At 39.8% G+C, this 27,574-nt stretch overlaps 1 protein-coding gene across 1 annotated transcript in view; it reads left to right on the plus strand.

The window, feature by feature from the left end:
• Window positions 1-27,574, plus strand: part of Spata16 (spermatogenesis associated 16) — a 193,677-nt gene that overhangs the window by 136,971 nt on the left and 29,132 nt on the right. The window contains exons 5-7 of the mRNA XM_048347111.1: window positions 5,827-5,974; window positions 20,243-20,389; window positions 22,327-22,439. Of these exons, the coding sequence (XP_048203068.1) occupies window positions 5,827-5,974; window positions 20,243-20,389; window positions 22,327-22,439 (408 nt within the window). The remainder of the gene's footprint in view (window positions 1-5,826; window positions 5,975-20,242; window positions 20,390-22,326; window positions 22,440-27,574) is intronic.

Genomic DNA, 27,574 nt, shown 5'->3' on the forward strand with positions numbered 1-27,574 from the left:
GGAAGGAAGGAAGGAAGGAAGGAAGGAAGGAAGGACAGGCCTATTATCTTGATAAACATAGATATAAAAACCTTCAATAATACTAGCAAATTGATTACAACAGAATATTAGAAACAGACTCTAGTGGCTCATACCTGGCTACTCCGGAGACTGAAATCTGAGGATCACAGTGTGTAGCCTTCCCAGGCAGGCAAATCTGGAGACTCTCATTTTCAATTAAACAGCAAAAAAAAAAAAAAGCTAGAACTACAAGTGTGGCTCAAGTGGCAAAGCACCAGCCTTGTGCACAAAAGTTAAGCCAGAGCACAAGGCCCTAAGTTCAACCCCTTGTACTGGCACACACACACACACACAACCACACTAATCACTATTAAGTAGGATTCATTCTATGTTTTTGGATGAAATGATAGTTCAAGGCACAAATAAATATAATGCAACTAATCAATAGAATGAAGAATGAAGAATTTAAAATATATATTCATTTTGGTAGACACTGAAAATTCTTTTGATAAAATTCACTGTCTCTCCATGATAAGAATGCTGAACAAATTAAGTACAGAAGGAATATAACTCAATGAAATAAAGGTCATATGTAAGAAGATAACACCTAACAATATTCTGGATGGGGAAAAGCTGAATACTTTCACTGAAGTCTAGAACAAGACCAAGATGCCTACTTTCACCACTTTATGCAACAGCCAGAGTAATCAGGCAAGGGAATGAAATAAATGTTATCCAAAATGAAAAAGAGGAAGTCAGATTGTCACTGCTTACAAATGATATGATCATACACATAAAAAAAAAAGCCCCAAGGACTACGCCAAAATCTAAGAAATAGCAAATTCAGCAAAGTTACGATACAAAACCAACACCTCAAAGCTTCTAAAGAGAAAAAAAAAATCAAAAGACAACCTACAAGCCTACAAAGTACACAAGTTAAACTCATTTTCCTAAATGCTAAACTCCAAAGGAAAAAATGCCTGAAACAGAATTCAGGAAAGTAAAATTATTTGCAATGGTTACAAACAATAATAATAGCAACAGTAATAATAATAATACCTGGCAATGAATTTAATCAAAGACATGAAATATCTCTACAATGAAAACTATAAAACATCACAGAAGGACATCAGTGACACAAACCTGGAAATCCTTTCTACATCTGTGGTTTGAAAGAGCCAAGATTATCAAAATGGCCATGCCACCTTAAAAGATTGATAGGTTCAATGAAATTCTTGTCAAAATACCAGGCATTCTTCACAAGTCTAGGCAAAACAATTGTGCAACTTATATGGAACCACCTGTGTAAAGCCATCTTGAACAAAATGGGAAGCATTAATTACACTACCTGACTTTAACACCTAGGAACAGAGCTGAGATTATCATGACATTATTGGCACAAAAACAGACACATATCTCAAGGGACCAGAATAAAGCGCCTGGAAGTCAGTTCATGCAACTGCAGATGACATGAGAAGTACTCTCACTGCAGAAAGGGACAGTCTTCTCAACAAGTAGAAATGCCGGGGAAAACTAGAATCCACAAGGAAAGAATAAACTATGACTACTATCTCTCACCAGTTACAAAAGTTAAGTCAAAATGGATTAAACATTTAAATGTACGACCTGAAAGAATAAAATTTCTTCAGAAGAATTAGTACAGGGTGTAGGAATGGCCAAAGACTTTTTGGACAAGACCCTAAAAGCAAAAGAAAAAAAAAGAACAAATAAAACTATATGAAACTAAAAAGCTTCTCAAGAGAATACACAAACACACACACACACACACACACACACACACACACCAACAGTAAAGAGACAGCCCACAAACTACACAGATTAAACAGGTTAAATTTTCCCTAATTTTTTTCATTAATGAGTTACTGAATAATGTGTCAACAAAAATGAAAAGCTGTGTGTTATTTCTTTGCAAGAACAATATGATACAGGTTCAAAGTCCCCTGATTGTTTATCTCTAGGAGGAAAATTCTACACATTGGAACACAGCAGATTTGCTCCAGGAACCATATAAGAGAAATCTGTATTCTCATTAGTACTGTAGGTCTAACTATTTTATTTTATTTATTATTTATTTTTTTGTTTTGGCCAGTCCTGGGCCTTGGACTCAGGGCCTGAGCACTGTCCCTGACTTCTTTTTTTTTTGCTCAAGACTAGCACTCTGCCACTTGAGCCACAGCGCCACTTCTGGCCATTTTCTGTATATGTGGTGCTGGGGAAACTGAACCCAGGGCTTCATGTATATGAGACAAGCACTCTTGCCACTAGGCCATATCCCCAGCCCAGGTCTAACTATTTTATTTGGGGGTATCATGAGTTCTTCTGAGAAAGTATCCCCACAGACAATTGAGTCCTTAATCATAAAGTATGTAACCCATACCCCACCCAGTTCCTTCTGCATGTCCCGGACAGAGGGCAGAAGGGAACAAAGAACCTTGCTGGCAGGCTCTCTGTGGGCAAGGAAGGACCTTGCTCTCTGCCTGAGTGGCAAGACCTGTAAAGGCCTGGACCAGAGCCATGAGTCCTATGCCAAAACTCCAGACAGTGCCATGAGCAGATCGAGCTGCCACGTGAGAACCACGCTTCTGCTGGCTCCAGGGCAGGCATCCCGCTGCCCTCCTGTGAGGTAGCTTAGCACAGACACCCTGCCAGCAGGCATTGAGCTGCCAGCAGTTGGAAAAGAAACAAGGCTGAGTGTTTTCTCCCATCCTGGCTTGACTATCCTACTGCTAATGTCTTGCTGGAAACAAACTGAAGGATATAATACCTTCACTGGTTGTTTTTCTTATATTCAACCAGAATTTAAGATAAAAGGAATGAAGAGAAGAAGGGGTGTGTGGCAAGAGGGACAGTGCAGTAAAAAAAAAATTTTCAATATGTATCTTTAAATTTTTAAGAAAAGTAAGGGAAAGGCTGGGTTGGAAGGGATGGATGAGAAGGTTGAAAGAAGTAACACTACGCAAGAAAAATTGTACTCATAAACTGCTCTGTTGGATGGTAACTCCTTTGTACAACTTCTTAAACAAAATAAGAATATTTTTATAAAAGAAAAAGATAACATGCCCTTCACCCAGATATTTAGAGAACAATGGAGGAGACTTTTAGGTGTCATAAACTGTTAGGGGCAAAGTCTAGTGTCCTGAGTTTCTCCCACCCCACCCCCCCAAAGTTCATATGTTGAACATATGAACATCTAAACACCTCAGAATGAGATGGCGTCTTTAAAATGCAACTCCTTTGTGAAACGAATTAATGTTAATAAAAAGTGATAAAAATAAGATGGCGCAAGATCTTTTAAAAGGTGGATTCATCTAAAAGAAGGTCATTGTGGTAGATCCTAATTCTAATCTCCTTTTATAAAGAGGAGGTTAGTACACAGATACGCAGAAGAAAGGCCACGTGAAAACACAGGAAGGCACAGTCATGCCAAGGATGCCAAGAATGAGGCCCAAGGAGCTTGGGCCCCAGCAGAAACCAAACCACCCATGCTTCTGTCTGGGACTTGCAAGCTCTGGAAAGGTGAGAGAAAAAAAATCTCTGTGGCTTAACATCATTTGGTGTGGTGCTCTATAAGGTAGTCCTACCAAAACTCAAAGTAGCAGCTTCAATAAGCATAAATAAGCAGTAAAATCAGGTCCTGGCCCTCAAAATGGAGATCTGGAGCAAGTTCCTTCTCAGTACACCCCTGCACACAAACAAGCACACACATGTATATGCATGCATGCATGTGCACGTGTGCACACACACACACACCTGTGCATGGATGCTCACTTTGGGTCATGACAAGCACCAGAGATTGGTTGCAGCAAAGTACATGTGGATGAATGACATTGAGGAGCTTCAGGACTCAAGTCAAGAAGTGAGGCCTCACTACAATGCCTAAATCGCCAATCTGTACCTCTGAATTACGGAGCGGCTGCCTAACTTGTCTCTGTCACCTGCCGAAGCTGGGCCTCAGCCACCCAACCCTCAACTCCCAAGCCATAGCCAACTCTGTCTCGTGCTGGCTCTAGGCTTGGCCTCACAACTCTCTTCTTCAACCTCTTTCAGTTCTTTGAACAGTAATGGATGATGTAAGTTCTGTCCTTCAGTCATTCTGAAACCTATGAAGTTCATTCAGAAATTTGCCCACCATTAATTTTATATAATCTTCCATTGCTCATACCAGAAAAAAGGAGAAGCCTTTGCATCATGAAATTCATGCACATCTGTTCCACAAACAGCACAGGTAGTCACAGCGGCTACTGGAAGTCACTGGGATCCAGAGTACAGCCAGTTTAAAATAGACCTTTCACCTCAATAAGAAATGTTCCCAAATAACTGTGATGATAATAATAGAGATTATGGTTTTGAGTGGGGGTTTTTTTCTGTTAGAAAGTTCACTATCTATGATTTTTTTCTTGATTGTCAAAGGAAGTTTTTAATAAAGGTAGATTTTCAAAGTAATATACCTTTATGCTATTATCAGAGAAAAAAAAGATATACCTATAGATACTTTTACACTTTTTATTCAATGTTCCAGCCTCATTAGAAGAGAAAGTTGTAGGAAAGAAGTAAGTTCCTTTTAAAACTTGACATAACTTTCTTTTTGGTCTGGTACAAATAGTAATGGGCCTATTTAAAGCAGGAAGCTAGGAGCAATGGCAGGCCTTTGCCTCCACTGGTCTGTGAGCAAATATAATTTAAAGAAATTCTTAACTAACTAATAAGTCTCTCTCCAATGTTACTTGTGATCTGGAAGGAAGGAATTCTTTGCAGGGAGGAAATTGAGAATGATTCTTCTTATTCCACACGACTTCCCCAGGTTTTCGAAGATAAATTAAATATGTCGGTGTAGTTCATCATGCTTAAATAGCAATAGTTCAGTACATTTTTTAAGAAAACTTTTTTTTTATAAATTACTCACCAATGTCTGTTTCCCAGTAAGTTACTTATAATGCTGGACTGAGGACTTTGATGTTGTAAATCAACTGAAAAATGGTTTCTACCTGTAATCCTAACTAAGCTGGAAGTTGAGATCCACAGAATCACAGCACCAGGCCAGCCTGGACAAAGAAATTATAAGCACCTTCCTCAGCCGGAAGTAGGGTACAGTAGCACACATCTATCATTCCAGCAATTGCAGCAAGTACAAAATAGGAGGCTCGGGGCTGGGGATATGGCCTAGTGGCAAGAGTGCTTGCCTCGTATACATGAGGCCATGGGTTCGATTCCCCAGCACCACATATATAGAAAATGGCCAGAAGTGGCACTGTGGCTCAAGTGGCAGAGTGCTAGCCTTGAGCAAAAAGAAGCCAGGGACAGTGCTCAGGCCCTGAGTCCAAGCCCCAGGACTGGCAAAAAAAAAAAAATACAAAATACAAAATAGGAGGCTTACATTCCAGTCACAGGCCAGCAAAAAGTAAGACTGTATCTCAAAATGACCATTGTGGTTAAATAACTGAGGCATGGCTCCGTGATAAAGTACCTGTCTAGTAAACATGAGGCCCTGAGTTCAAACCCCAGAACTACTAATTAATTAATAAGATATCTTGAAAAATATAATTTCTGCTTTTATCCTAAAATAAGCTCAGTGTAGAGGTGACTATTTATGAACTCTGCATTTAATTGGATTTCTTTAACATGAAATAATATTTCCAGAACTAATTAAAATTTTGTTCTAATGAATATTTAAGACCAAAATGCGTTAGCTTTGCAGTACACTGTATGGATTTTTAAAGCATCCATAAAGGTAATTATAATTTTTTAACCCTCAAAAACTTTATCTACTGTTACTGATAGCAAATGGGTTCTTTTGCTTCCTCTCAGGCCATGATCGAAGAGGCTATCACAAGGGCTGAATCCTTCTCAGTTATGTACACCCCATTTGCAACAAAAATAACAGCAGACAAAATAGAAAAAGTAAGAGAAGTTTTCACCAAAACTCACCCTGCCTATGTGGAATATACCTACACAGGTAAGGTTCAAAATCATCAAGGTATTAGCCAATACTGTGCTTCCTTTGAAATGAATATGGGATGCTTTGGGGGTTTATTTGTTTGTTGTTTCTGCTTTAGTGATTTGTTCCCAACTGATCCTTGAATATTCCTTATGGCTCAGGTTTCTCTGTTTTAAAAGGAAGAGGTAGGGCTGGGAATGTGGCTTGGTGGTAGAGTGCTTGCCTAGCATGCATGAAGCCCTGGGTTCAATTCCTTAGCACCACATACACAGAAAAAGCCAGAAGTGGTGCTATGGCTCAAGAGGTAGAGTGCTAGCCTTGAGCAAAAAGAAGCCAGGGACAGTGCTCAGGCCCTGAGTCCCAAGCCCCAGGAAAAGGAAAAGGTAAAACCTAGAAACTCTAAAGTTTCTTAAAAAGAAGGAGGGGAGAGAGGGAGGTAGGGTGGGAAGGAGGAGAGGGAGGAAAGCATGCCTAAGGCAAAATGCTACCCTTTCCCACATCCTCCATCTGAAGACTAGGCAATTGGTTATAGCATTTTATCGAAGATGGATATGTTTTCCAATACCTGCCATCTCTACTTTCCCTCCGTCATTGACTTCACCCCCAATTCCCTCTCTTCCCTTATGTTCTTGGACCTCTGGTGGTCTGAGTACGTGAGGTACTATATAATAAATGCACATGGCATTGTCTTTTTGCCTCTTTTAGACTTTAGAAATTACTTGCAGCTGGTCCTTGGCAATTACACCTGTCATTCTAGCTACTGAGGACGCTGAGACCTGAGGATTGTGGTCCTAAGGCAGCCAGGGCAGAAAAGTCCCTGTGAACCTCTAATCTCCAATTAACTACTCAAAAAATGGAAGTGGCGCTGTGGCTAGTGGTAGAGAGCTAGCCTTGAACACAAAGAGACTTGGGAACAGCCCCCACACCCTGAGTCAAGCCCCATGACTGACAAAAAGAAGAGGAGGAGGAAGAGGAGAAGGAGGAGGAGGAGGAGGAGGAGGAGGAGGAGGAGGAGGAGGAGGAGGAGGAGGAGGAGGAGGAGGAGGAGGAGGAGGAGGAGGACGACAAGCACTTGCTTTTGGTCACACATTCAAAACTAATTTGTCAATATACTATTTGCTCAGTTCTATTTGGAGGAATTGGGTGTGTGTATGTGTGTGCACGAGTGTACACACACACGCTGGGGCCCAGCACTGTCCTTTAGCTTTTTCACTCAAGGCTAGCACTCTACTGCTTGAGCCTTTTTGGTAATTTTTTCTGTAGCTCTGGCTTTTCCATAGCTAATTGGAGAGAAGAAAGACTGTCTCACAGACTTTCCAGTTCAGGCTGGCTTTGAATCTGATCCGTAGATCTCAGCCTCCTGAGTAGCTAGGATTAGAGGTGTGCACCACTGGTGGCAGATAGATAGACAGATAGATAGATAGATACATACATACATACATACATACATATCTGTAGATAGATGATAGAGATAGACAGACAGATAGATAGATACATATATTTATATTTGATATATAGAGATAATATATATACTAAATGTAAAGCCAGTAGACAATGACTACCAGGTTACACAAAAGCTCCACATTTGCACACAGAGTATGGCAGAGTATGGCAGCCTCCTTTTTTTTTTTTATCAGTGAAGCTAACTGATTTATAGGACAAGTAACACACTCTATTACTGATCAGTGTTGAAGTACTAGGCACTCTACATTTATTAAGCCTTCTTATTCCTAGAATTGATGAGGTAAGATGACTTGCATTAGAAACAAGAAAACAGTAACAAGAGAAGACAAATAGCACTCCAGATTGGCAGGTGTTAGATTCAAACCAATGTCTTTGCCCTTAATTCACAACCTCCATGTGACCAACACATTTACAATAGGTCCTATGGGTCCTCACTGCTCTTCCCAATGCTCAAGTACTTCACAGGAAAAGTAGTAAGTGAATGAACTAGTAATGGTTGTGTTGCACACTCCCAAGAAACAAGGAGAATTTGAGGACAAAGAAAGGAAAGGAAAAGTTTGCATGGCTACTATGATCACTGACATTGATTTCCTTAGTTGAGCATCTTACAAGAAGGTAGGCAAAGATAGCTTACAATTTTGCTGCTTGCTCCATATTTTCATTATATTATTACATACATTTAAGGGAGTTTTCTATTAAAGGCGAGTAATCAGTAGCACATAAATTCATGCGTCTTTAGTGCCATGGAAACATGAGTCAAATTCAGCCATTTCCATTTTTACTCTTGGATCCCTAGGTAATGAAGAGGGAGGCGATGAGGAATCACAAGTTTGCCAATTTCTCTTCTGGTGCGATGAGTTTAGTTGTGTTTAACCTACTTCTCAGAGAAGTCATGACGATTAATTAATACTTAGGAAGCATCATTGCCACTGAGAGTTTAAAAACAATAATAACATTAATGAGCCAGATTCTTGTCTCATAGAACTCCATCAAACCTGTTATCAAGATGAATTATGATCTTCTGGCAAGACAATTCATGCTACAGGATCTTATACTTTCGAAGAGAAGATAATTATAAGTTACTAATGACTGTTTCTATTATTTTATAATTACTAATTGCTAGAGTTTGACAGTGTGATAAGAGGAAAGACACAGTAGTGTCTGAAGGGGGAATGGAAGGTAGAGAAGGCAGGCAGACTAGAATTGAAATGTCTTTGGGACTGTGAGGTTCTCTTTTCTGTGCAAACTGTGCTCTGGTAAACAAGATTAGCCAATTGGAGACATTATTTACTTCTATTGAAAAGAATGGGGGCGGGGGACGAGTTCCCCAGAGCTTCTGGCTGGGATCCAGATGAGGACATCTCCACTGTGTCTCTGAGATGTCACTTCTTTCCCCTCAACACTCCCAAGCGAGCGAGGGCCTGATGTGTGGAGAGAGGGAGGGCCCAAGCCCTCTTTAGCATCTTCATGTCTCTCCCAGGAGGTAGAGATGGGTAAAGCAGGCACCAGCAGTGTCGGGTAGGACCTAGGGAGTGAGGCCTAGACCATAGTTACACTATTCTTGTGACACTTCCGCCCCCAAACCAGGATTCTCTTTTATTTTTTTTTACTTCATTTTATCTCTCTAATTTACTATTTTTACAGGTGGCACTGGAGCTTGTGATATACTACTTGAGCCACATCCTGGTCCTATCCTGTCTTGCATTATTTATTTTTCAAGTAGTTTTACATTTGTTTTTTTTTTTTTTTTTTTTTTTTTTTTTGCCAGTCCTGGGCCTTGGACTCAGGGCCTGAGCACTGTCCCTGGCTTTCTTTTGCTCAAGGCTAGCGCTCTGCCACTTGAGCCACAGCGCCGCTTCTGGCCGTTTTCTGTATATGTGGTGCTGGGGAATCGAACCTAGGGCCTCGTGTATCCGAGGCAGGCACTCTTGCCACTAGGCTATATCCCCAGCCCGTAGTTTTACGTTTTTAACCAGGGAAGGCTTCAAATTGCTGTCCACCTACCTATGTCTCCTACATAGCCGAGACTGCAAACATGAACCACTACACCCAGTTTATTTGTTGAGATGGGCTCTCACCAATCTTTTGGCCCAAGCTCGACTGAAACATGGATACTACTCAACTCTATCTCCTAAGTGTAAACCAGGATTCCCCTTCAGTCAGCTTTGTTGAGAGAATTGCAAAAGCTTCTGTCCTGGTAACATTGGATTCACTTCCTTACTCCATCAGTGACCACCTCGCCCCACTACAGAGGCGTGACAACACAAAACCGCATTATTATGTCATTCTCCATCTCTATAGTCATGACTTCTAGGGAGCAAACACTCCTTCGTGCACAGTCAACAACATCCTCAAAAACACGAGCCGTGTTCTCTCCTACCTCACACCCATCCACAGCCAGCTGCAGGCAGAGACCCTCAGAAACACATTTATACCCCCAAAACGTGATAGGGCCCGAAAGATACACTGATAACCATGGAAGGGAAATTAAAAGCTTCTGTAACAACCAAAGAAATAAAGACCATAGGTAAAAATTTATGTCATCGCATCATCTAAATAAGCCACAAGCACAGGCCCTGCTCTCTCCCAAACCGTAGGCCAGGAGTCTGCGATCAAAGTTTTGCTGGAGAGGGAGTTGTTATCATTAAAACTTGGAGATGAGTACATTCTGCTCTGCCAGGGGAGATTGGCAGGAAAAGTTCCCCCTCAGAAACCCTGCCCACCTCTAGATCACCTTCACCAAGCGTGGGAGCCCCACGGGCTCAGCCATCACTGGCAGAGGTGATGTTGAGAGCGGGGATGGGGAGGAGGCTTTGCTTTCTCTCTAGCAAGCCCAGGCCGCAGCCTGCCTTGCAAGGGTCAGCCACATGAAAAAAAAAATGATGGGGGGGGGGGCAGGCTGGGGGGGGAACCATAAAACTAATTCCTTTTGAAATAATACTGACATGTAAGTCCATTTTTTAAATGAGTCAACTAAATTAGATATGAGAAAACACCTTAACCTGCATAGCAAGGGCACTTCCAAGTTCTTATTGTAATTTGCGGGGGGGGGGGGGGGGGGGGCATAGGACAATACTGGGTTTGAACTCAGGGCTGAGGCCTTGCAAGATTGGTGCTCTACCCCTTCATCTACACTTCCAGTACTGCATCTTCTGGATGGAGTCTCTACACATTTTCTGCTCTTACTGGCTCCAAACTGTGATCCTCTGGATTTCAGCCTTCTAGGAAGCTAGGAGTACAAGCAGGCGCCACCAGTGCTGCCCTGACAAGTTTTGGAAGATGAATAAAGGAGGCAAAAATTCGAATCTGCCCTGTGAGCACCCAGACTTTCACAGGCTCAAGCACTTACTATGCAGCCTTTTCTGCTGCAATGATGTAGAGAAACCCACCAGAACCTTACAGTCATATTATAATAGAGCTCTATTGTATTATGTTTTATACAGAAGAAAAAATACTGATTTTTTTTATAGTGTAGCTCTCCATTTTTCTTATTTAAGGAAAAATCCGGTTTGATTCATGCAGAGTAGTCAGGGTGTATAAAACAAACAATAACTCACCAGCTGCAGAATTATTATGTTTTCATTTATAAAGATTTTGCTTGTGATTTTTATTCATATATTCCAATGAAATAATGCAATTCTGCACAGTCTTTATTCTTGCATGGTTGTATTTTAATAATAATAAAGTAATACAATAAGCATAACCCGTCTCCTCTTGATGAGAATATCAAGATTTATGTGCTAAATAAATAAATATTCAGTAATGGATCTGTGCTTAGTAATGTTTAATAGAAAAGTTTTCTGGATCAGATATCAATTACTTTAACACTTAGGTGGATAGAGTCATATTTTGTCTTTCCAATGCAATTTAACTCCCAAGAGTAAATATGTATGTTCAGAGGAATAATATATTGTAGTAAAATAGACCTTTAAAAATTGCTTTTCACTGAAATCTATAACCTTGAGTTTGTTCCATCATCATTTACCCATGGGGTAATGCATTCTTATAATCTCTCACAGAGGAAGTCAAAATTCCTCATTCTGTTCTATCTTCCTTAAATTATTATAATTTTGTCATGAGCCTAGAGTTTTCAAGATCAAATCTTTTCCCCTTTGTAATGAGCTTTCTCAAATGGACAAAACGTTACAGAATTAAAGAGTCTGCAGCTCCAATGTCATTAAGGAAATGTTGCAGCCAAGTTGGTCACAAAGATGATAAATCGTCTCAAGTTCCTACCACTGAATTCTTCATAGAATGAGAAAATCATTCCCCAAAGTTACAGGAAATATGAAATGGCATTTTCTGTTCTTAAAACATGTTTGATCTGTCTAGTTTCAGAAGTATGGTGTTATGGCACTGCTGTCTGGTGGAGGTAAAAGCTATTCCTGGCAATGGTAGACAGGAGTACTCTTTTGCTTTGAGCTCAGCCTACATCCCTTCAGAACTCAACTGCCTCCTACGTAGGATATTTTCTTGTGAGATCTGACCGAAGAAAGACAGAGAAGCCTCAGTGAATAGCCAGGTGCAGGTGGCTCACACCTATAATCTAAGATGACTCAGGGAGCTTCAAAGGTCATCTATGTTACAGTATATCAGATTTTCTTCTTTCTAAAGCTGCATAATATTCCATGGTATGTATACACCATGCTGTTTATCTACTCATCTATTCTTAGGAACATAAGTTACTTCTGCCTTTGGCTATGGAATAATGTTGTTAATATGTGCACGAGTATCTTTTCAAGTCTCTGCTTTCGATTATGATGAGTATATATCCAGAGATGAAATATTTAGATTTCAATCCCATCTTACAGTTGCTCTAACATAAATTTAAGTGCCTATCAATATAATAATGTTATCATAATAGCATAATCAAGGTCTGTTCTATTTTGCCATATTCATGCTACGTATAAAAATGAATAACTCCCAATACTCATTTATTTTTTTCCTATTAAAAAGCACATTCTCCCCAGAAACACAATCTGAAGTCCTTACATGTGTTTTACATCTCCACTACAATATTTTGAAGACCTCATTTTAAATGTGGAAATATTGAAGTACTAGCTTAACCCCATATTAGTAACTTTGGGTTTCGAGGACTAGTAATCACAAGCTCATTATATGAGTCCTGAAAAAGGCAGAAGGTGAGGAATACATTCAACAAGTAAGATTACCTCGAAGTTCCAGCTGCTGTCCCAGCAGCTCAGAATCTCTCATTGCTGTTTGCATGGTCAGCTGCATTCTGAGGATCTCCTTGGTGTTCCACTGCATGGACCATCCATCCCCTCAACTGCTACCACCTCAAGTGCGATAGTGAAATACTCAGATGTCATTACAGACCTCGGACACACTGCCTGAAGGAACATTGGTGCCTCTTCTTCGCAAGTCCTTAAACTTGCTCTTCCATTGTGACCCAAACTGCATCCTGTGCCTATGGTTGAACCAGTAATCAGAGACAAGGGAACATGATGGACTGACTTTTCTAGGTCAACTGGTCTCACCATTAAATTCATCAGAGGAAAAACAAAGGGAGAAGGTGGAGAGAAATGCGTAGCAGTCAGCTCACCAACCCATGACCCTTTAGACCTTTTGATAGTGCCATAAGACAGTAGTTTATTGGAATGATTGCAACACTTTGTCATTATCCCACCAATAGTGAGTCTAACTATTTCACCAATAGTGAGTCTAATAAATATTGAAGGGGATCGCAGGATTTTTAATATGTGTATTGTCTCAACTCTACTTTGGAGAAGGTAGAATTAAGAAACTTCGATGCAATAAAGCCCAGAATAAAGATCCGATACAGTTGATTAAACAAAACTTCAGAATCAATAAGAATTCTAAGTAAAATAGAAGTGAAATGTCTATGAAAATCCTGTGGGGTTATTTATCTTTCTCCATTTCTATATAGGTTATGAGAAGAGACTTAAATATACAAAAACAACCTCAGAGAAGCAGACTTCAGAAGCCTGAAGTGAAATCTGTTTTCTTCTGAATGGAAAGTAATTTTTCCGCTTATAGTTGTAACTCTAAAATGATGATGAAAGTCAAAGGAATAATATAACTTACTCTACATATAAGTTCTCACATATCAAATGCAAAAATCAAAATACACTATCTCTGTTTGTTTTGTACTGGGACTGGAACTTGAACTCAGAGCCTTGGGTTTCCCTTGCATTTTCTGCTCAAGGCTGGCACTCTACCTCAGCCATAGCTCTATTTCTGGTTTTTTTTTTTTGCTGGCTAAATTGCAGATAAGAGTCTCAGCTACCTAAAGATAATTTCAAAAATAAATAAATAATTTTATACTCTTAGGGGAAGAGTACAAAGTCTCAATGCCTCTGTGCTTCTGACCATATAAAATAATATTTACCAAAATGAATACCAGGAAATAGAGAAAACATTTTTTGTTTCTTGTTCCTTTGTTTATTTGTTTTGTTTTTGTTGCCAGTCCTGGGGCTTGGACTCAGGGCCTGAGCACTGTCCCTGGCTTCTTTTTGCTCAAGGCTAGCACTCTGCCACTTGAGCCACAGCGCCACTTCCGGCTTTTTTCTATATATGTGGTGCTGGGGAATCAAACCCGGGGCTTCATGTATACGGGGCGAGCACTTTACCACTAGGCCATATTCCCAGCCCTGTTTATTTGTCTTTGGTGGGGAAGAGGAGGCACAGAAATGGAGGGACAAAGAGTCCGCCAATGCAGCAGTGCTACTCACTAGATTCTATGCTGAAAATGAATTTATACAACGCATGGGTTAGAATGGGAGGGAAAAATCTCTGAGAGAGTGAGGGAAATGAAATATAGTGTTACCTGAGTAATGAGTAGCTTATGTAACTATAACCTCTCTGTACATCACTTTTATAGTAATTCAAAATAATAATATTTTTAATTTCTTAGGGGCTTTCCTGCCTAGGGTAGCCTTGAACCACCATCCTGTGACTTCAGCTTCCTGAGTAGCTAGGATTACCAGCCACTAGCACCCACTGTATCTTTTGTTCTTAAAAGTAGAAATCTTTTTACTATTTATAAGGGAGGGCAATAATAACTTAGCCACAGAGTTGCTGCCTTTTGCTATTTTCTTGCTGATGTGAATTTGTGGATAACTTCCAAGATAGAAGTGTTGGCATTAAAAATGAGTACAAGATAAAGCTCAGAGATGACTGAGAATGAAGTAGTGACAAAGGGTTGGCATTATGAAGTACTCTAGGAGCTCAAGTCTGAACCTGATCAGTAAAAAGAAGTCATATAAAACTCACCTGTTCCTGTCTCACACTGAGCCATCAGGACCTTTAGAAATGAGATTTTGCTCTAACCCAAAATGTCAGAACATTTTGTTCTGGACAAAGGGCAAAGAAATGACACCCACACCAGAAAATAAAAAGATAAAATATAGAGAGAGGAAATGATAGACTGCTAATCAATTTGCATATTTCCTGAGAGGGCTTTTCAATCTTTGCAATTTTGAATGCCTTCGATAAAGCATAAAAATATATAAATGCCTTGAAATGTTCATTCACAAACTGTTGACCGTAGCTATGACTAGGTGTCCACTAGAAAATACAGATGATAATGGTATTTCTAGCTCATACGTTACTGCCAGAGAACCCACATTCTATTTAACGGATATTTAACTTCATAACAAATACAGCTATCCCTCCCTTGGAGACGAGACAGTTCATCTACAATCAACATGTTTTCCTGATGCTGTCAATGATTCTACTAAGCCAGGCTCTCTCTGTTACCCCCATCTTTTTGCGTGTGTGACAGTGTCCATAATTCTCAAAGAACAAGCTGCAGTGTAAATGCCACCCAACTAGGAAGCTTCATTTTTCCATCCAAGCAAAACCATTCTGTTCATTTGGGCATCTCCTTCACTAAATTACCTTAGAAAGGCAAGAATACTTTTCTGGTTGAAGTAAGAACAAGGCTGTATGATTTTATTCCTAAGTTAAGTGATTGAAAATATGTCCTATCTCAGAAGATGGGTGAGCAAATGCAGCAGTGGTAGTCACTATACACTATGTTGAAAATGAACTACACAACTTGTGGATGGAGATGGGAGGGAAGGACTGGGAGAGAGTAAGGGAAGGGTGACATTGTCCAAAAGGAAATACATTCATTATCTGACTTTTAATAGTAACCCCTCTTGAAACACCTTAATAATAACAATAAAAATAAAAATGGAAAGAAAGGGGGATTTGGAAGCCAGGCACCAATGGCTCACACCTGTAGGCCTAGCTGCTAAGCAGGCTGAAATCTGCAGACAGCAATCCAAAGTAAGTCTGGCCAGGAAAGTCTTATCTCCAGTTAACAAGCAAAAGCTGGAAGTGAACCTGTGGCTCAAGTGGTAGAGGACCAATTGTGAACAACAACAAAAAATTGTGAACAACAACAACAAAAAAAGCCAAGTAGTTGCAAAATGCACACACACACACACACACACACACACACACACACACACACACACACGGCATTAACATTTGTTGAGGAGTTAACATCTATCCCACATGAACTGAGAGAGTCACTGAAATGAAAAGTGCGGATTTGTTTGTAAGAGCATGATGGAGAGAATCTGAAATGTTCAGGAAATTCTTGTGGACAAGGGTGGGCCTGAAATTAGGCACATTTGGAAGACGAGGAATCAATAGAATCATGGAGGATGGAAATAAGATGTGGTGTTTCTGGATGGAAAATAAACAGTTGAGAGGCAGGATAAACAATAGGCTGCTAAAAACACACATGAAAAACAAAGGGTTTTGCTAAAAATAAAAAAAAAATCACACAGAAAAAATAAGGCGTAGATCTTGAAGCAGATGCACATACTTGAGAATTCTGATTGCCAGAAAGAAATCATTGTTGTTCTGAGGAAAGGCATCAATGGCAAAGCTGGTATTCAGAAATAGTGATAGGTGGTGATACAGAAGTACAGTGGCATGGACCAGCACTGGTAGCAGTGAGACTGGCAGGAGAATTGTATGCCACATGTTATGGGATGAGAACTCCGACCAAGGTGATGGCAAGGACGATGGAAAGAAATGAGCTGATATGGGATGTATTGCGATGGGCAGATTTAATTAGCTTTTGAGGCTCACTAAATGTCAAGGAATTAAAGAAAAGACAAGTCAACAATGGCTTCGGATTTCTAAGCCAGAGTAATTGATTGAATAATGGCTATCTCAATAACATGCCAGTGAATGCCAGAGAAGGAAAATTGTGGGGAACATAAAAATCACTTTTGAGGAAGAAATTTGCTCCATTTCAAGTAACTTTGGGAAGGATGGGGGAGGGAGATTGTCCCCAGTGGTATTTGAAAATGCTTTTGAATTTGGTGACACTTTTACATATGACAACAGCTTTGATACTAATGTTGTAGTTAGAAATAATAGCCAAGCCAACAAGATCAGAGACATCCCTTAGAGTGTATGTGTAAAGATAATGCCAAAGAGCCAGAGACCACTTTGGGAAACACTGAAGGAGAAGGCAAGATGAGAACAGGACGGGGTGTGTGTGTGTGTGTGTGTGTGTGTGTGTAAGCAAGACAGAGACTATGGTTGAACTCTAGGCAGGTTGGTTTTTTAAAGAAGGGACGAATAGCACAGCAACATTAAAGAGCTTAAAGAAGTTAAAGACTTAAAAATTGGCCAATTCTAGTTTTCTCCTGTACAATGAATTCCTGATTAATAGAAAACTGACCTCTTTTACTAAGAGATAGACATCTTAATGGGGAGAAAATGAGAGAAGAGAGAATGGAAAACCATGCTTTTGCAAAAAATGTCATCTGTGCCTGTCAGCAGTATCTCTTGCTTTTAATCCTAATGACTCAAGATGTTGAGATCTGAGGATCTTGCTTTGAAGCCAGACTGGGTAGAAAAGCCCACGAGACTCTTTTATTTCCAATTACACACCAAAAAGGTGGAAGTGGTGAGACTCAAATGAGACAGTGCTAGCCTTGAACAAAAATGTTCCTGAACAGCACCCAGGCCCTGAGTTCAAGCCCCAGTAGCAGCACCAAACAAGGAGGGAAGGGGTAGAATATCCATAATCTTCCTTTGATGTTATTTTTTAAAGCATTCACTTACCTTATGACAAAACTTGGGACTCCTACACACTGGACTTTAATTACAATATTCTGTCCCAGTCATTGATATTTGACCTCCATTTGTGATCAATCAAAAAGGAATGCATTGGGCTGGGGAGATAGCCTAGTGGCAAGAGTGCCTGCCTCGGATACACGAGGCCCTAGGTTCGATTCCCCAGCACCACATATACAGAAAACGGCCAGAAGCGGCGCTGTGGCTCAAGTGGCAGAGTGCTAGCCTTGAGCGGAAGAAGCCAGGGACAGTGCTCAGGCCCTGAGTCCAAGGCCCAGGACTGGCCAAAAAAAAAAAAAAAAAGGAATGCATTCAAAAAGGCTTATTTCTCCCAAGTTTTCTTGACATGATGAGAGCAAAACAGAAAGATATTTTAAAAATCAATGATCTGATAAAAGTTCGCATTGACCAGACACACAAGGCTTTTGGTTTATAAGCATGAAATTTTCAACAACTAACACTCAAATTAATGATGCATGAGCTTCAGTATTGGGGATCCTTGACCACCTGCTAGGGTACATGTTCAAACAACTGCAACTTACTTTGCATACAAATGGGGGAAAATGATATTTTAATTTTTTTTCTAAATTTAACAGTATCTATAGTAAGGCCTCTACGTTTAAAACCTCACCTGAAGCTGGACATCCATGCCTCTAATCCTAGCTACTCAGGGGGCTGAGATCTGAAGAAGTTCAAAACCAGCCTGGGAAGACAAATCCTTGACAACCTTATCTCCAATGAACCAGCAAAAAGCTAGAGCTGGAGCTGTGGCTCAAGTGGTAGAGCACTAGCCTTAAGTGAAAAAAGCCCTGAGTTCAAGTGCCCCCTCCATACACACAATCACTTCACCTAAAATGTAATATTGAATTGAATACTCACTGTGCAAAACATAAAAAACCAAAAGGATCCAAAATACGTGTGCCCACTATCATATTTTGTAATACTTGAGCTATCGTGGTAACATTAATTTTCCAGTCCATCTAACCACTGGCAGGATTAATCTTGGTCTCTGCATCCAGCAAATATTCAAGGGCAAGAAGCAGCCAGCTCTCAAAGTCCTTGAGCTGTCTCTTCAAGAGTCCTCAAACATCTGGCTATCTTGGGCAACAATGAGGCCAAAATACTTCATCTCGATGCTATTCACTGATGAATTCTTCCCTTGTTGTCTTGGGAACAAGGCTGTAAACAGACGCGGTACCTGTGATTACCTGCTTCGGTTTTAATTTTTTTATTATCTCTCAGTAGTTGTACAAAGCAGTTTCAACACATGTCAGTTTGTGGACACAATGCACCTTGATCCATGTCACTCCTTTTATCGTTCTCGCTCAAGTTACCTGGCTCCATTTTCTCATATGTACATCTCATATTCTGACTGCATTTGCCCACCCTTCTTCCCTCCATTCAACTGCCCCCACCTCTATATCTCCCCACCCCCGCCCAAGTTCCCCCCCTCCCCTCACAGCTTCCAACAGAACACATGTTTCAGCTTCCTGGAATTCTTTTGTTAAACTGAGGCACACCTCCACTTCTCACTTTTTTCTGTTCATTGGAGATAAGAGTCTTAGAGACTTTTCTCTGAGGCTGGCTTTAAATGGCGATCCTCAGATCTCAGCCTCCTGAATAGCTAGGATTAGAGGCATAAACCATAGCACCCAGCATATATTTTAAAGACATATTACCAGTATAGAGTGAACACTATATTGGAACAGCTACCAGCTGAGTTTTAAATACAGGTTAAAAATTGATCTTTAACCAAATCATAGTTCAAAGATATTTGGAATTTTGCTCTTTTTTTTTAACTTTTCTGGCATTATTAAGCAGAGAGAACTTATTAAACCTCTCTATTCATCCATTGTTACTTGAGAAGTCTTTTATAATAAAGCTTTGTTGCTCAAAATGGAAATGAATTAGATGAATCTGGTCTGCAAGATTCCATGGCTAGAATTTGTTCCTACCCAAAAATAATAGTGGGTGGACTTCCCTGTAGTCAGGTGCCTGGGTTTGAATCGTGTTCTATCCATTTTCAAGCTGTGTTCTCAAGCAAATTGTTTCCCTTCTGTGCCCTTCAGCTTCATATCCATAAGTGGAGGCAGCAGGAGCCCCAGCGTTAATGCACACAAAACTCTTAGAAAGTAAGCACTCAGTATCAGCTCTTAAGGATTGAGTCATTAAGGATTGAGTTTGTTTTAGAACTGTGTCCATGACACTTGAATTATTTCCAAGTCAAATTACAGGAGTCAGTGCATTTATCAATTTAAATTTCCTTCTATAACTGTAGGAAGGATGGTAACTAAATTGATTAGCCTTGTACTTTAATTCTCACTTGGTAATTTTTCTCTTTCCTTTTCTAGAACATTATTTCCTTAGATTTAAACTACAAACCAAAAAATTTTTAAATCAAATTCTCTTGGGAAAAATAGAGTCACCGAAAATAATACCGATGGTCCTGGATGTCTATTTGTATGAAAGATAATCACATCATGCTGTCATATTTTATTGATATGCTTTCTGTATATTTAAGCCACTAAGAAATAAAAAATAATGAAATCTGATTTGGGAAGATTACTTATTTGACCATCTGATGCACATAATCTTACTTTATACCTTAAATGTTGGTATTTACCATTTCCCCCCTAGAAAATTGTTAAAATGTGGGGTAAAATCTGAGAGAGGAGTGCTTGAAAATAATGAAACTGTAGCAAAGATCTCTGAGTCATTGTCTGCATCTTGCAGATCTCCAAGGGCTCCACATGCTACCTCAGACTACTGATTGGCCATCATTTCCTCCCCAACAATATCTCTTGACTCTTGGGTTCAAAAACAAAGATGATGGGAAATTTTTGGAAAAGATGTCAAGTAGAAAGCTGCCAACATTCACAGGTGAGCCATTCAGACTTGCTATTCTCTCTCACTATGGTTCCAGGGCTCCAACTCTGTACTATTCATCTCTGATGGAGTAGTGTGTAGCTTGTAATTAACTCTTGTTTGTTTTTTTTTTAGCCAGTCCTGGGCCTTGGACTCAGGGCCTGAGCACTGTCCCTGGCTTCCTTTTTGCTCAAGGCTAGCACTCTGCCACTTGAGCCACAGCGCCACTTCTGGCCGTTTTCTGTATATGTGGTGCTGGGGAATCGAACTCAGGGCCTCATGTACACGAGGCAAGCTCTCTTGCCACTAGGCCATATCCCCAGCCCCTTGTAATTAGCTCTTTCTCTTTCTCTCTTTCTCTCTCTCTTTCTCTCTTTCTCTCTTTCTCTCTCTCTGTCTCTCTCTCTCTCTCTCTCTCTTTCACATCTTCTTGGCAGATTAGTTCATCTTAGCTGGAATTGTGATATTGGTGAGCACACACAATTTTCAGCCTTCACTCTTCACTCCAATCCTCTCCAACTACCAACCGTGCCTACCACTAGGGCCTAATCGTAGAGCACTTACAGAATATGGGCTTTTATGGTTAGCAAAGGGAAAAGACAGTTATACAACAAAACTAGAATGAAATTTTTTTAAAAAACTGCCTATAGCAACTCTGAATCACTTGAATTATCTGTCAGTGCAGTAGCTGACATCTGTTCTCCTCCTTTCTTAAAGAATTAGCCAAGAACTTGGAAAAAGTTATACTAAGTGAAGTGAGCCAGACCCAAAGAAACATGGACTCTATGGCCTCCCTTATTGGGAATAATTAGTACAGGTTTAGGCAAGCCATAGCAGAGCATCACAAGGCCCAATAGCTATACACTTAGAAACAAATAAGATGATGCTAAGTGAAATGAACTCCATGTTATGGAAACAAGTGATATATCACAGTTGTAACTACTTTCAACGTCCTATGTGTATGTGTAGTTTCTATTATTGATGATGTTTTGTATCACCTTCCTATGTTTGTACCTACACTATCTCTGTAATCTTATCTGAGTATATTGGAAACCGTGTTTACTGGTATTGGAAGTAGGAAATTCAAAGGGAATACCAAATTCGAGAGACACAGGGTAAAAAAAGAGAAAATAGCTACAAAAGCAATACTTGCAAAACTGTTTGGTGTAAGTGAACTGAACACCTGGGGGGGTAGGGAAAGGGGGGAGGGAGGGGGGCATGAGGGACAAGGCAACAAACAGTACAAGAAATGTATCCAATGCCCAACGTATGATACTGTAACCTCTCTGTATGTCAGTTTGATAATAAAAATTTGAGAAAAAAAAAAAAAAAGAATTAGCCAAGAGCTTTCGTCCCCTGAAGAGTATATAGTTGAACGGGGTTCAATAATTGTGGTTGAAATTTTCAAAACTTAAGAAATATTTACAAGGAGGTAAAGTTGCAAAGTTAAGAACCAAATTCACAGCCAGGCTGAATGTATTCCTTTGGTTGTAACCGCGTAATTAAGAATTGGTGATTTGTCTGGCTCTGTATCCAAAGCTTATGTCAGCTTCAAGCTACATTCAAAGGTGATGAGACCTGCACACTCGAATAATACCTGAGAGAAACACGACAAGAATCAGACACATTTATGACAACATTTTTTTTACAATTCAAGGAAAATCATACTCTGCAGAGATAGGTGACTTGTTACAGGCTGTCTCTTACATCTCTCCATCAAGAAACACAGCAAACTGAAGATATGACAGTTAGTAAAGGGCGATGTCTCCTCTGCTTTTCTCCTCACAGTTCTTCCATTGTTATCCATGGGGGCTGGACTGAGACTAGTTTCTATACTAAAGATTTACTATCTATTAATATTGAGATTGCTGTGTACAGCTTGCTAAAGAAAGTATTTTGAAATGATAGTCTAGGGGGAAAATAATATAAAAGTTTATTGTTACAATTTCTAGAACATAAAACTCCATTCTGTCTGCTGACCAGAGAAGACACAATAAGACATATGGAGACAATGGGAAAGCGAATCTTGCCGATACTGGATTTTATCAGAAGCACCCAACTGAATGTAGGTATATGAGTCTTTTATTTTTGTCCAGTGTACAAATATTAGAGCATTTTTAACGTATGGCAAGTTTAGGCAGCAAATACTGTAAGTGTTGGAAGATTTGAGAAACATTAGTACAAAAAACTCATTTGCAAAGCCCAATAAATGATAACTAATGATTTTATTCCTTTTACGTTCTAAATGCTACACTTTGCAGCATTGCATTCAAGTATTTCTAGATCAGTTGTCTCTTTAAAGAGCTTCTTCTTTATGCCTTTCTATTATCTAATTTGAGTTTGCAGCGAATTTCTCACTTCCAATCAATAACAAAATTTTAGCAAGCACAACGTTTTCTCTGCTTCATTTATTGAGCTATTGCACATAGCCATCTGGTTACCTATGCATGAACGCTGCTAACATTTCCACACCACAGTGGTGAACCGGATGCTGTTCTAAACATTGCAGTTAATCTTATGATGGCCTAAGGTCAATGATCTAATCCTTTACTAAATCCAGAACAAAAAAAAGACTTTTTCCATTTGGGGAGATCTTAAAGAACTCAAAACATGACCTGAATGGTGTGGGGTTCTTTGACAAAATTTAAATCCTTGTACTGAAAGTACATAAAGAGAACGTCCTACTAACAGGCTATAAAGACAGCAGGTTTCTCCTCATTTAATTCTTTTTTTCAAAAGGCCAATGAGTTGGAAATGTTGAAGACGTGTCTTCTTGTGGCTTTTGTAGTCCACCATTGATCTGATCTTTTGATCGTAGAAGAAGCTGAGGGCTCATCACACAGTGCCTTTACATCTGTTCAGCAGTTTACCTGCTCTCTGACATCAGCTTATTCAGCATTTCAGAAGAGCTACAAAATGCCTAATCTATTTGCATGATTTGTAATTCTATACTTGGCAAATACAAAAGTATTGTTACTGGTTTTCCTGCCGTAGCAGGCCCTCCCTTCCACATCATTCTCTCCCCTACATGAATAAACAATCCATTTTTGTCTCAGTAGACTAGGCTGCCATAAAAAAATGCTATAGACTCATTGGCTTAAGCAATTTATTTTTTTGATTCTGGAGACTAGGAGTCCAAAACCAAGATGGCGACGGGGGCAGGTTGTAATGAGACCTCTTAACATGGTTTTCAAACAGCCACCTTTTCCCTTTGACCTCACATGGCACAGAGAGACAGAAAGATGACAGAGGGACACACCAAAAAGAGAGCAAGGCCACTAATCCCATGACGAGGGCCCCACCCTCATAATTTCATCTAACCCTAATGACCTCCCAGGGCCCTCATATTGAGAATTCAAGTTCAACATATGAATAGGGAGTGACACATTCAATCTATAATAATCTCATTTGTTGCACTAAAAATTTTAGGTTCTACCTGCAATTTACCACAGAACCCTCCCCCCCATACACACACATATAGACCTCCACCAATCTTCCATCTTAATTAGAAAGTCATACCCACCATTACTGTCATCAGCAGGCCTTGGCCAAGAGGGGGATCTTTGCTAATATGATTATCTGGCTGACTCAGTGGATGGCTAGACATGACCCAGCAGCACTGGCTTGGAGTGACTTTTTTATACCTGAACAACTCAGTCTTATGTAGAATCAGTCTAAATATCACTCTGCTAATTATGAAGATTTTCATCAGTGTTCCTGTATTCCCTTGTAGGAGAAATAACAGTTTAAGGAAGGTTTCATTTCAAAGAGTTTTAATGGCATTAAGGTGAATGAGACCAAAGGTCCCTAGAGACAAGTATATCCAATATCCAAAACCCTGGTTTCATACTTACCCAGTCACAGCTTCATAAAACAAAATCGAATAAAATTGGCTGCCAAGGCAAACTTTGCTTAATGAAGCAGGTAATAAGTTGATAACTAGAAATAATCCTGACATGGCAGCCTAAACTGTGAACCAAATAGTTATCACTGGTTTTTGTGAGTTCTCCTAGAAGTGTTTCTCTGATTAGGTATTGAACACCATCTCCTTGAGTGGGTGGACATTGCATATCATATCACTGCCCTAATTGGGGACATCTATAGAAGAGGGCCTGTGCCTCAGGGAAAGTCACTTAGCCTCCAAGCTAGGTTTTCTCATCCATAAAATAGACCCATGTAAGGGTTAAAGGCACAGTTCAATTGGTAGAGTGCTAGCCAATGAGTGAAAGCCTCAGGTGCAGAGTTCCAGCTCTAGTCTTGGAGAACACAAGTACATAACTTATGCTGAAGTGCTCTGTAAAGTATTAAGAATCTTAGAAACTTTTAGAATCTTTAGAAACTTTTCAGTGACCAGTGCCTCGGCTAATAAATTTATCCTGAAGCATTTTCCATCTTTCAGACATCCTTAATACTGGCGACTGAGACATGGTTGTGCTTGTACACTAAGGTGTAGAATCATCCATCTGGAATATCCACTTTTAATCTAGGCCTAATCACCAAGAAACATATGTTGTGCCATGTATGTCCACCATTGTTGTTGTTTTAACTCATCTGGACAATATTTTTATTGGAAATTGTTTGGGTAGAGAAAATAAAACTATTGTATTCATAACTACAGAAAACCCAAAAGATACTGCTAATCCTTGGCATAATACTATGACCAAACTCAGTTATACAATTGTTTAATGTCATTCCATTTTTATTAAGTCACTTAGAGGATAATAAACATGTTGATAACTAAATAATGCTTAGGAAGTACCAAGAATTCTCATGATCCCTTTCCTAAATATATTGAACATAAATCCCCTTACAAAGATTGAGTTTTTAATTCCTACGCAGCATCTTCTTAATGCATGTGAGAGCTGACACCAGGGCTTGGAGAGCTCCTACTTGAGCCACACCTCCACATCTAGCATTTTGCTGGTTAATCGGAGATAGGAGTCTCTCAGATTTTTCACCCAGGCTGGTTTCAAACTGGTGTCCTTAGATCTCAGCCTCCTGAGTAGCTGGGATTACAGACATATGCCACCGACACTGAGCTCAGCATCTTTAATCAGGAAAAATGTTAACTGTCAACACACCAAATTATAATATCAGGGAAAGTTTTCACTGGTTGCTCCAATTTTTTATTTTTCTTCCAATGAAATAGAAAGATCTTGTGTCTCCACAAAAATGCATCTAAGAAGAGAGAATAATAGTTTACCTTAACAGAAGCATATTAAATATAAAGTAAGTTAAAGTGTTCTCTAAACTAACAAAACACTCTTACAGCAAAATTCCTGAGGTGTATCATAATCAAGACATTTTCTTAAACAACAAAGAAAAGGTCATGGTAGTTCTGTTTATTAAACAAGTATCAAAGCTGCGCACTGGTGGTTCACTCTCATAATCCTAGCGACTCAGGAGGCTAAGATCTGAGGATCACAGTTCAAAGCTAGCTGGAGCAGAAAAGTCCATGAGATTCTTATCTCCGATCAGCAACCAATGAAAGCAGAAAGTGGAGTCTGTGGCTCAAGTGGTAGAATCTAGCCTTGAACAAATAAGCTCAGGAGAGTGCCCAGGTCCTCCTGAGCTCAAGCCCCAGAACCGGCACCAAAACCGAAAAACTAAACAGGCATCAGCTGCTTTTGAAATGCCCAGTTGAAAACTTGGGTTTCACAGACACATTTATAATACTCCACAGTGTCCAAAGCACTTTCTCTCCCATCTTTGCATTTCATACTCACTGTTTGGTGGCACCAAATGACTTTCATTTTACCAGTGAGAAAAATGAGCAGTCATAGAATGAAGTTCACACAGCTGGAGGATTAGATGCCGGGACTCAAAACCAAAGCAAGAGAGAACAGCTCCCCTGCTCATGCCCAAAGACTTACTACAGCTCTGGGCAATAAAACTTTCATCCAGGCTGGGGCCAAAACAGGCATAAAACAATATGAAAATGATTCCACCGCTGGATTCTATTTGTAAAATGAATATTTCAGTGTACAAACAAATTATACTCAGACTATTTGTTGTGGAAAATCTTCCAAGGGCAACTAGATGTTCACCATTAGTTGTGAGGTTGTAAAAGCCATAGGAAAGGAGTTTCCTTTGCTAAGGGAAGTTTGCAGGTACACTTTGACCCATTTTCGTTATCTTTATACACTGCTTTGTTAGACCCAAACATATGTTCAAGTAAGGGTAGATTTTAAGAGTCAGAAGCTGTCCTATTATTTTCCTGATAGCTTTCAGTCCTACTTCATATCAAACCACTCACCCAACAACCTCTAACAATATTTTTCCTTTCCCAGCAGTTTACCCTAATTGTTTCACATGCTCTACTTTTCCATTCATTAACTTTGCTGATTTCTGTCAGGTTCACCCCTCGGGACTGGGCATTCCTGGGCTAAATGTTAGAGTTAAAAATAATAATAAAATCTCTCATCATGCATGAAGCCTCTTTTCCGGGGTGCCTTGCTCAAAAAATGACCAAACTAACCGTGTTTTTCAGACGAGATTGAGCGCGTTCAGGGTGGTATGGCTGTAGATGGTTTTTCAATACCTTGTTAATTTTACTTTTAATTTCTTCCAAGCGAAGCAGAAAAAATGTTTACACATGCACAATATTGTTTCCCACCCCCACATATGTATGCAAACTTTTTTTGCAATTAATGTTTCAATATGTATGCCAAGTGGAAATAGATTGCAAAACTCAGTCTCCTTTTCAGCTGTATTATAGAGTGCCGCTTATTGGCCAAACATTTACCCTTAACTGCTACTGCATATAGGCAATTCTGACACGGAAGCCTTCATTTGAACTTAACAGTTGCCTAGTGATCATTAGATCCATGTGTAGTTTTCACTTCACTCTTAGCCATTTTGTGTGGGGGAAAGGGGTGACAATCCTGGGGCTTGAACTCAGTGCCTGAGTGCTGTCTCTGAGCTTTTTTGCTCAAGGCTAGCACTCTACCACTTGAGCTATATCTCCACTTTCAGTTTTATATATATATATATATTTTTTTTTTTTTGGTAGTTTAGTGGAAGGAAGAGTCTCACTGGGCTGGCTTTGAACCCAGATCCTCAGATCTCAGCCTCCTGAGTAGCTAGGATTACAGGTGTGAGCTACTGGTGTCAGACTTCATGGTGGCTTTATTTCACTCGCTCCAGCAGCTAAGAAGCCTTCCAATGGCTCCTAGACTTTCTTTGAGAGGTGGCCTCCCT

This window comes from Perognathus longimembris, chromosome 5 (assembly GCF_023159225.1).
Source record: "Perognathus longimembris pacificus isolate PPM17 chromosome 5, ASM2315922v1, whole genome shotgun sequence".
Classification (NCBI taxonomy): Eukaryota; Metazoa; Chordata; class Mammalia; order Rodentia; family Heteromyidae; genus Perognathus; species Perognathus longimembris.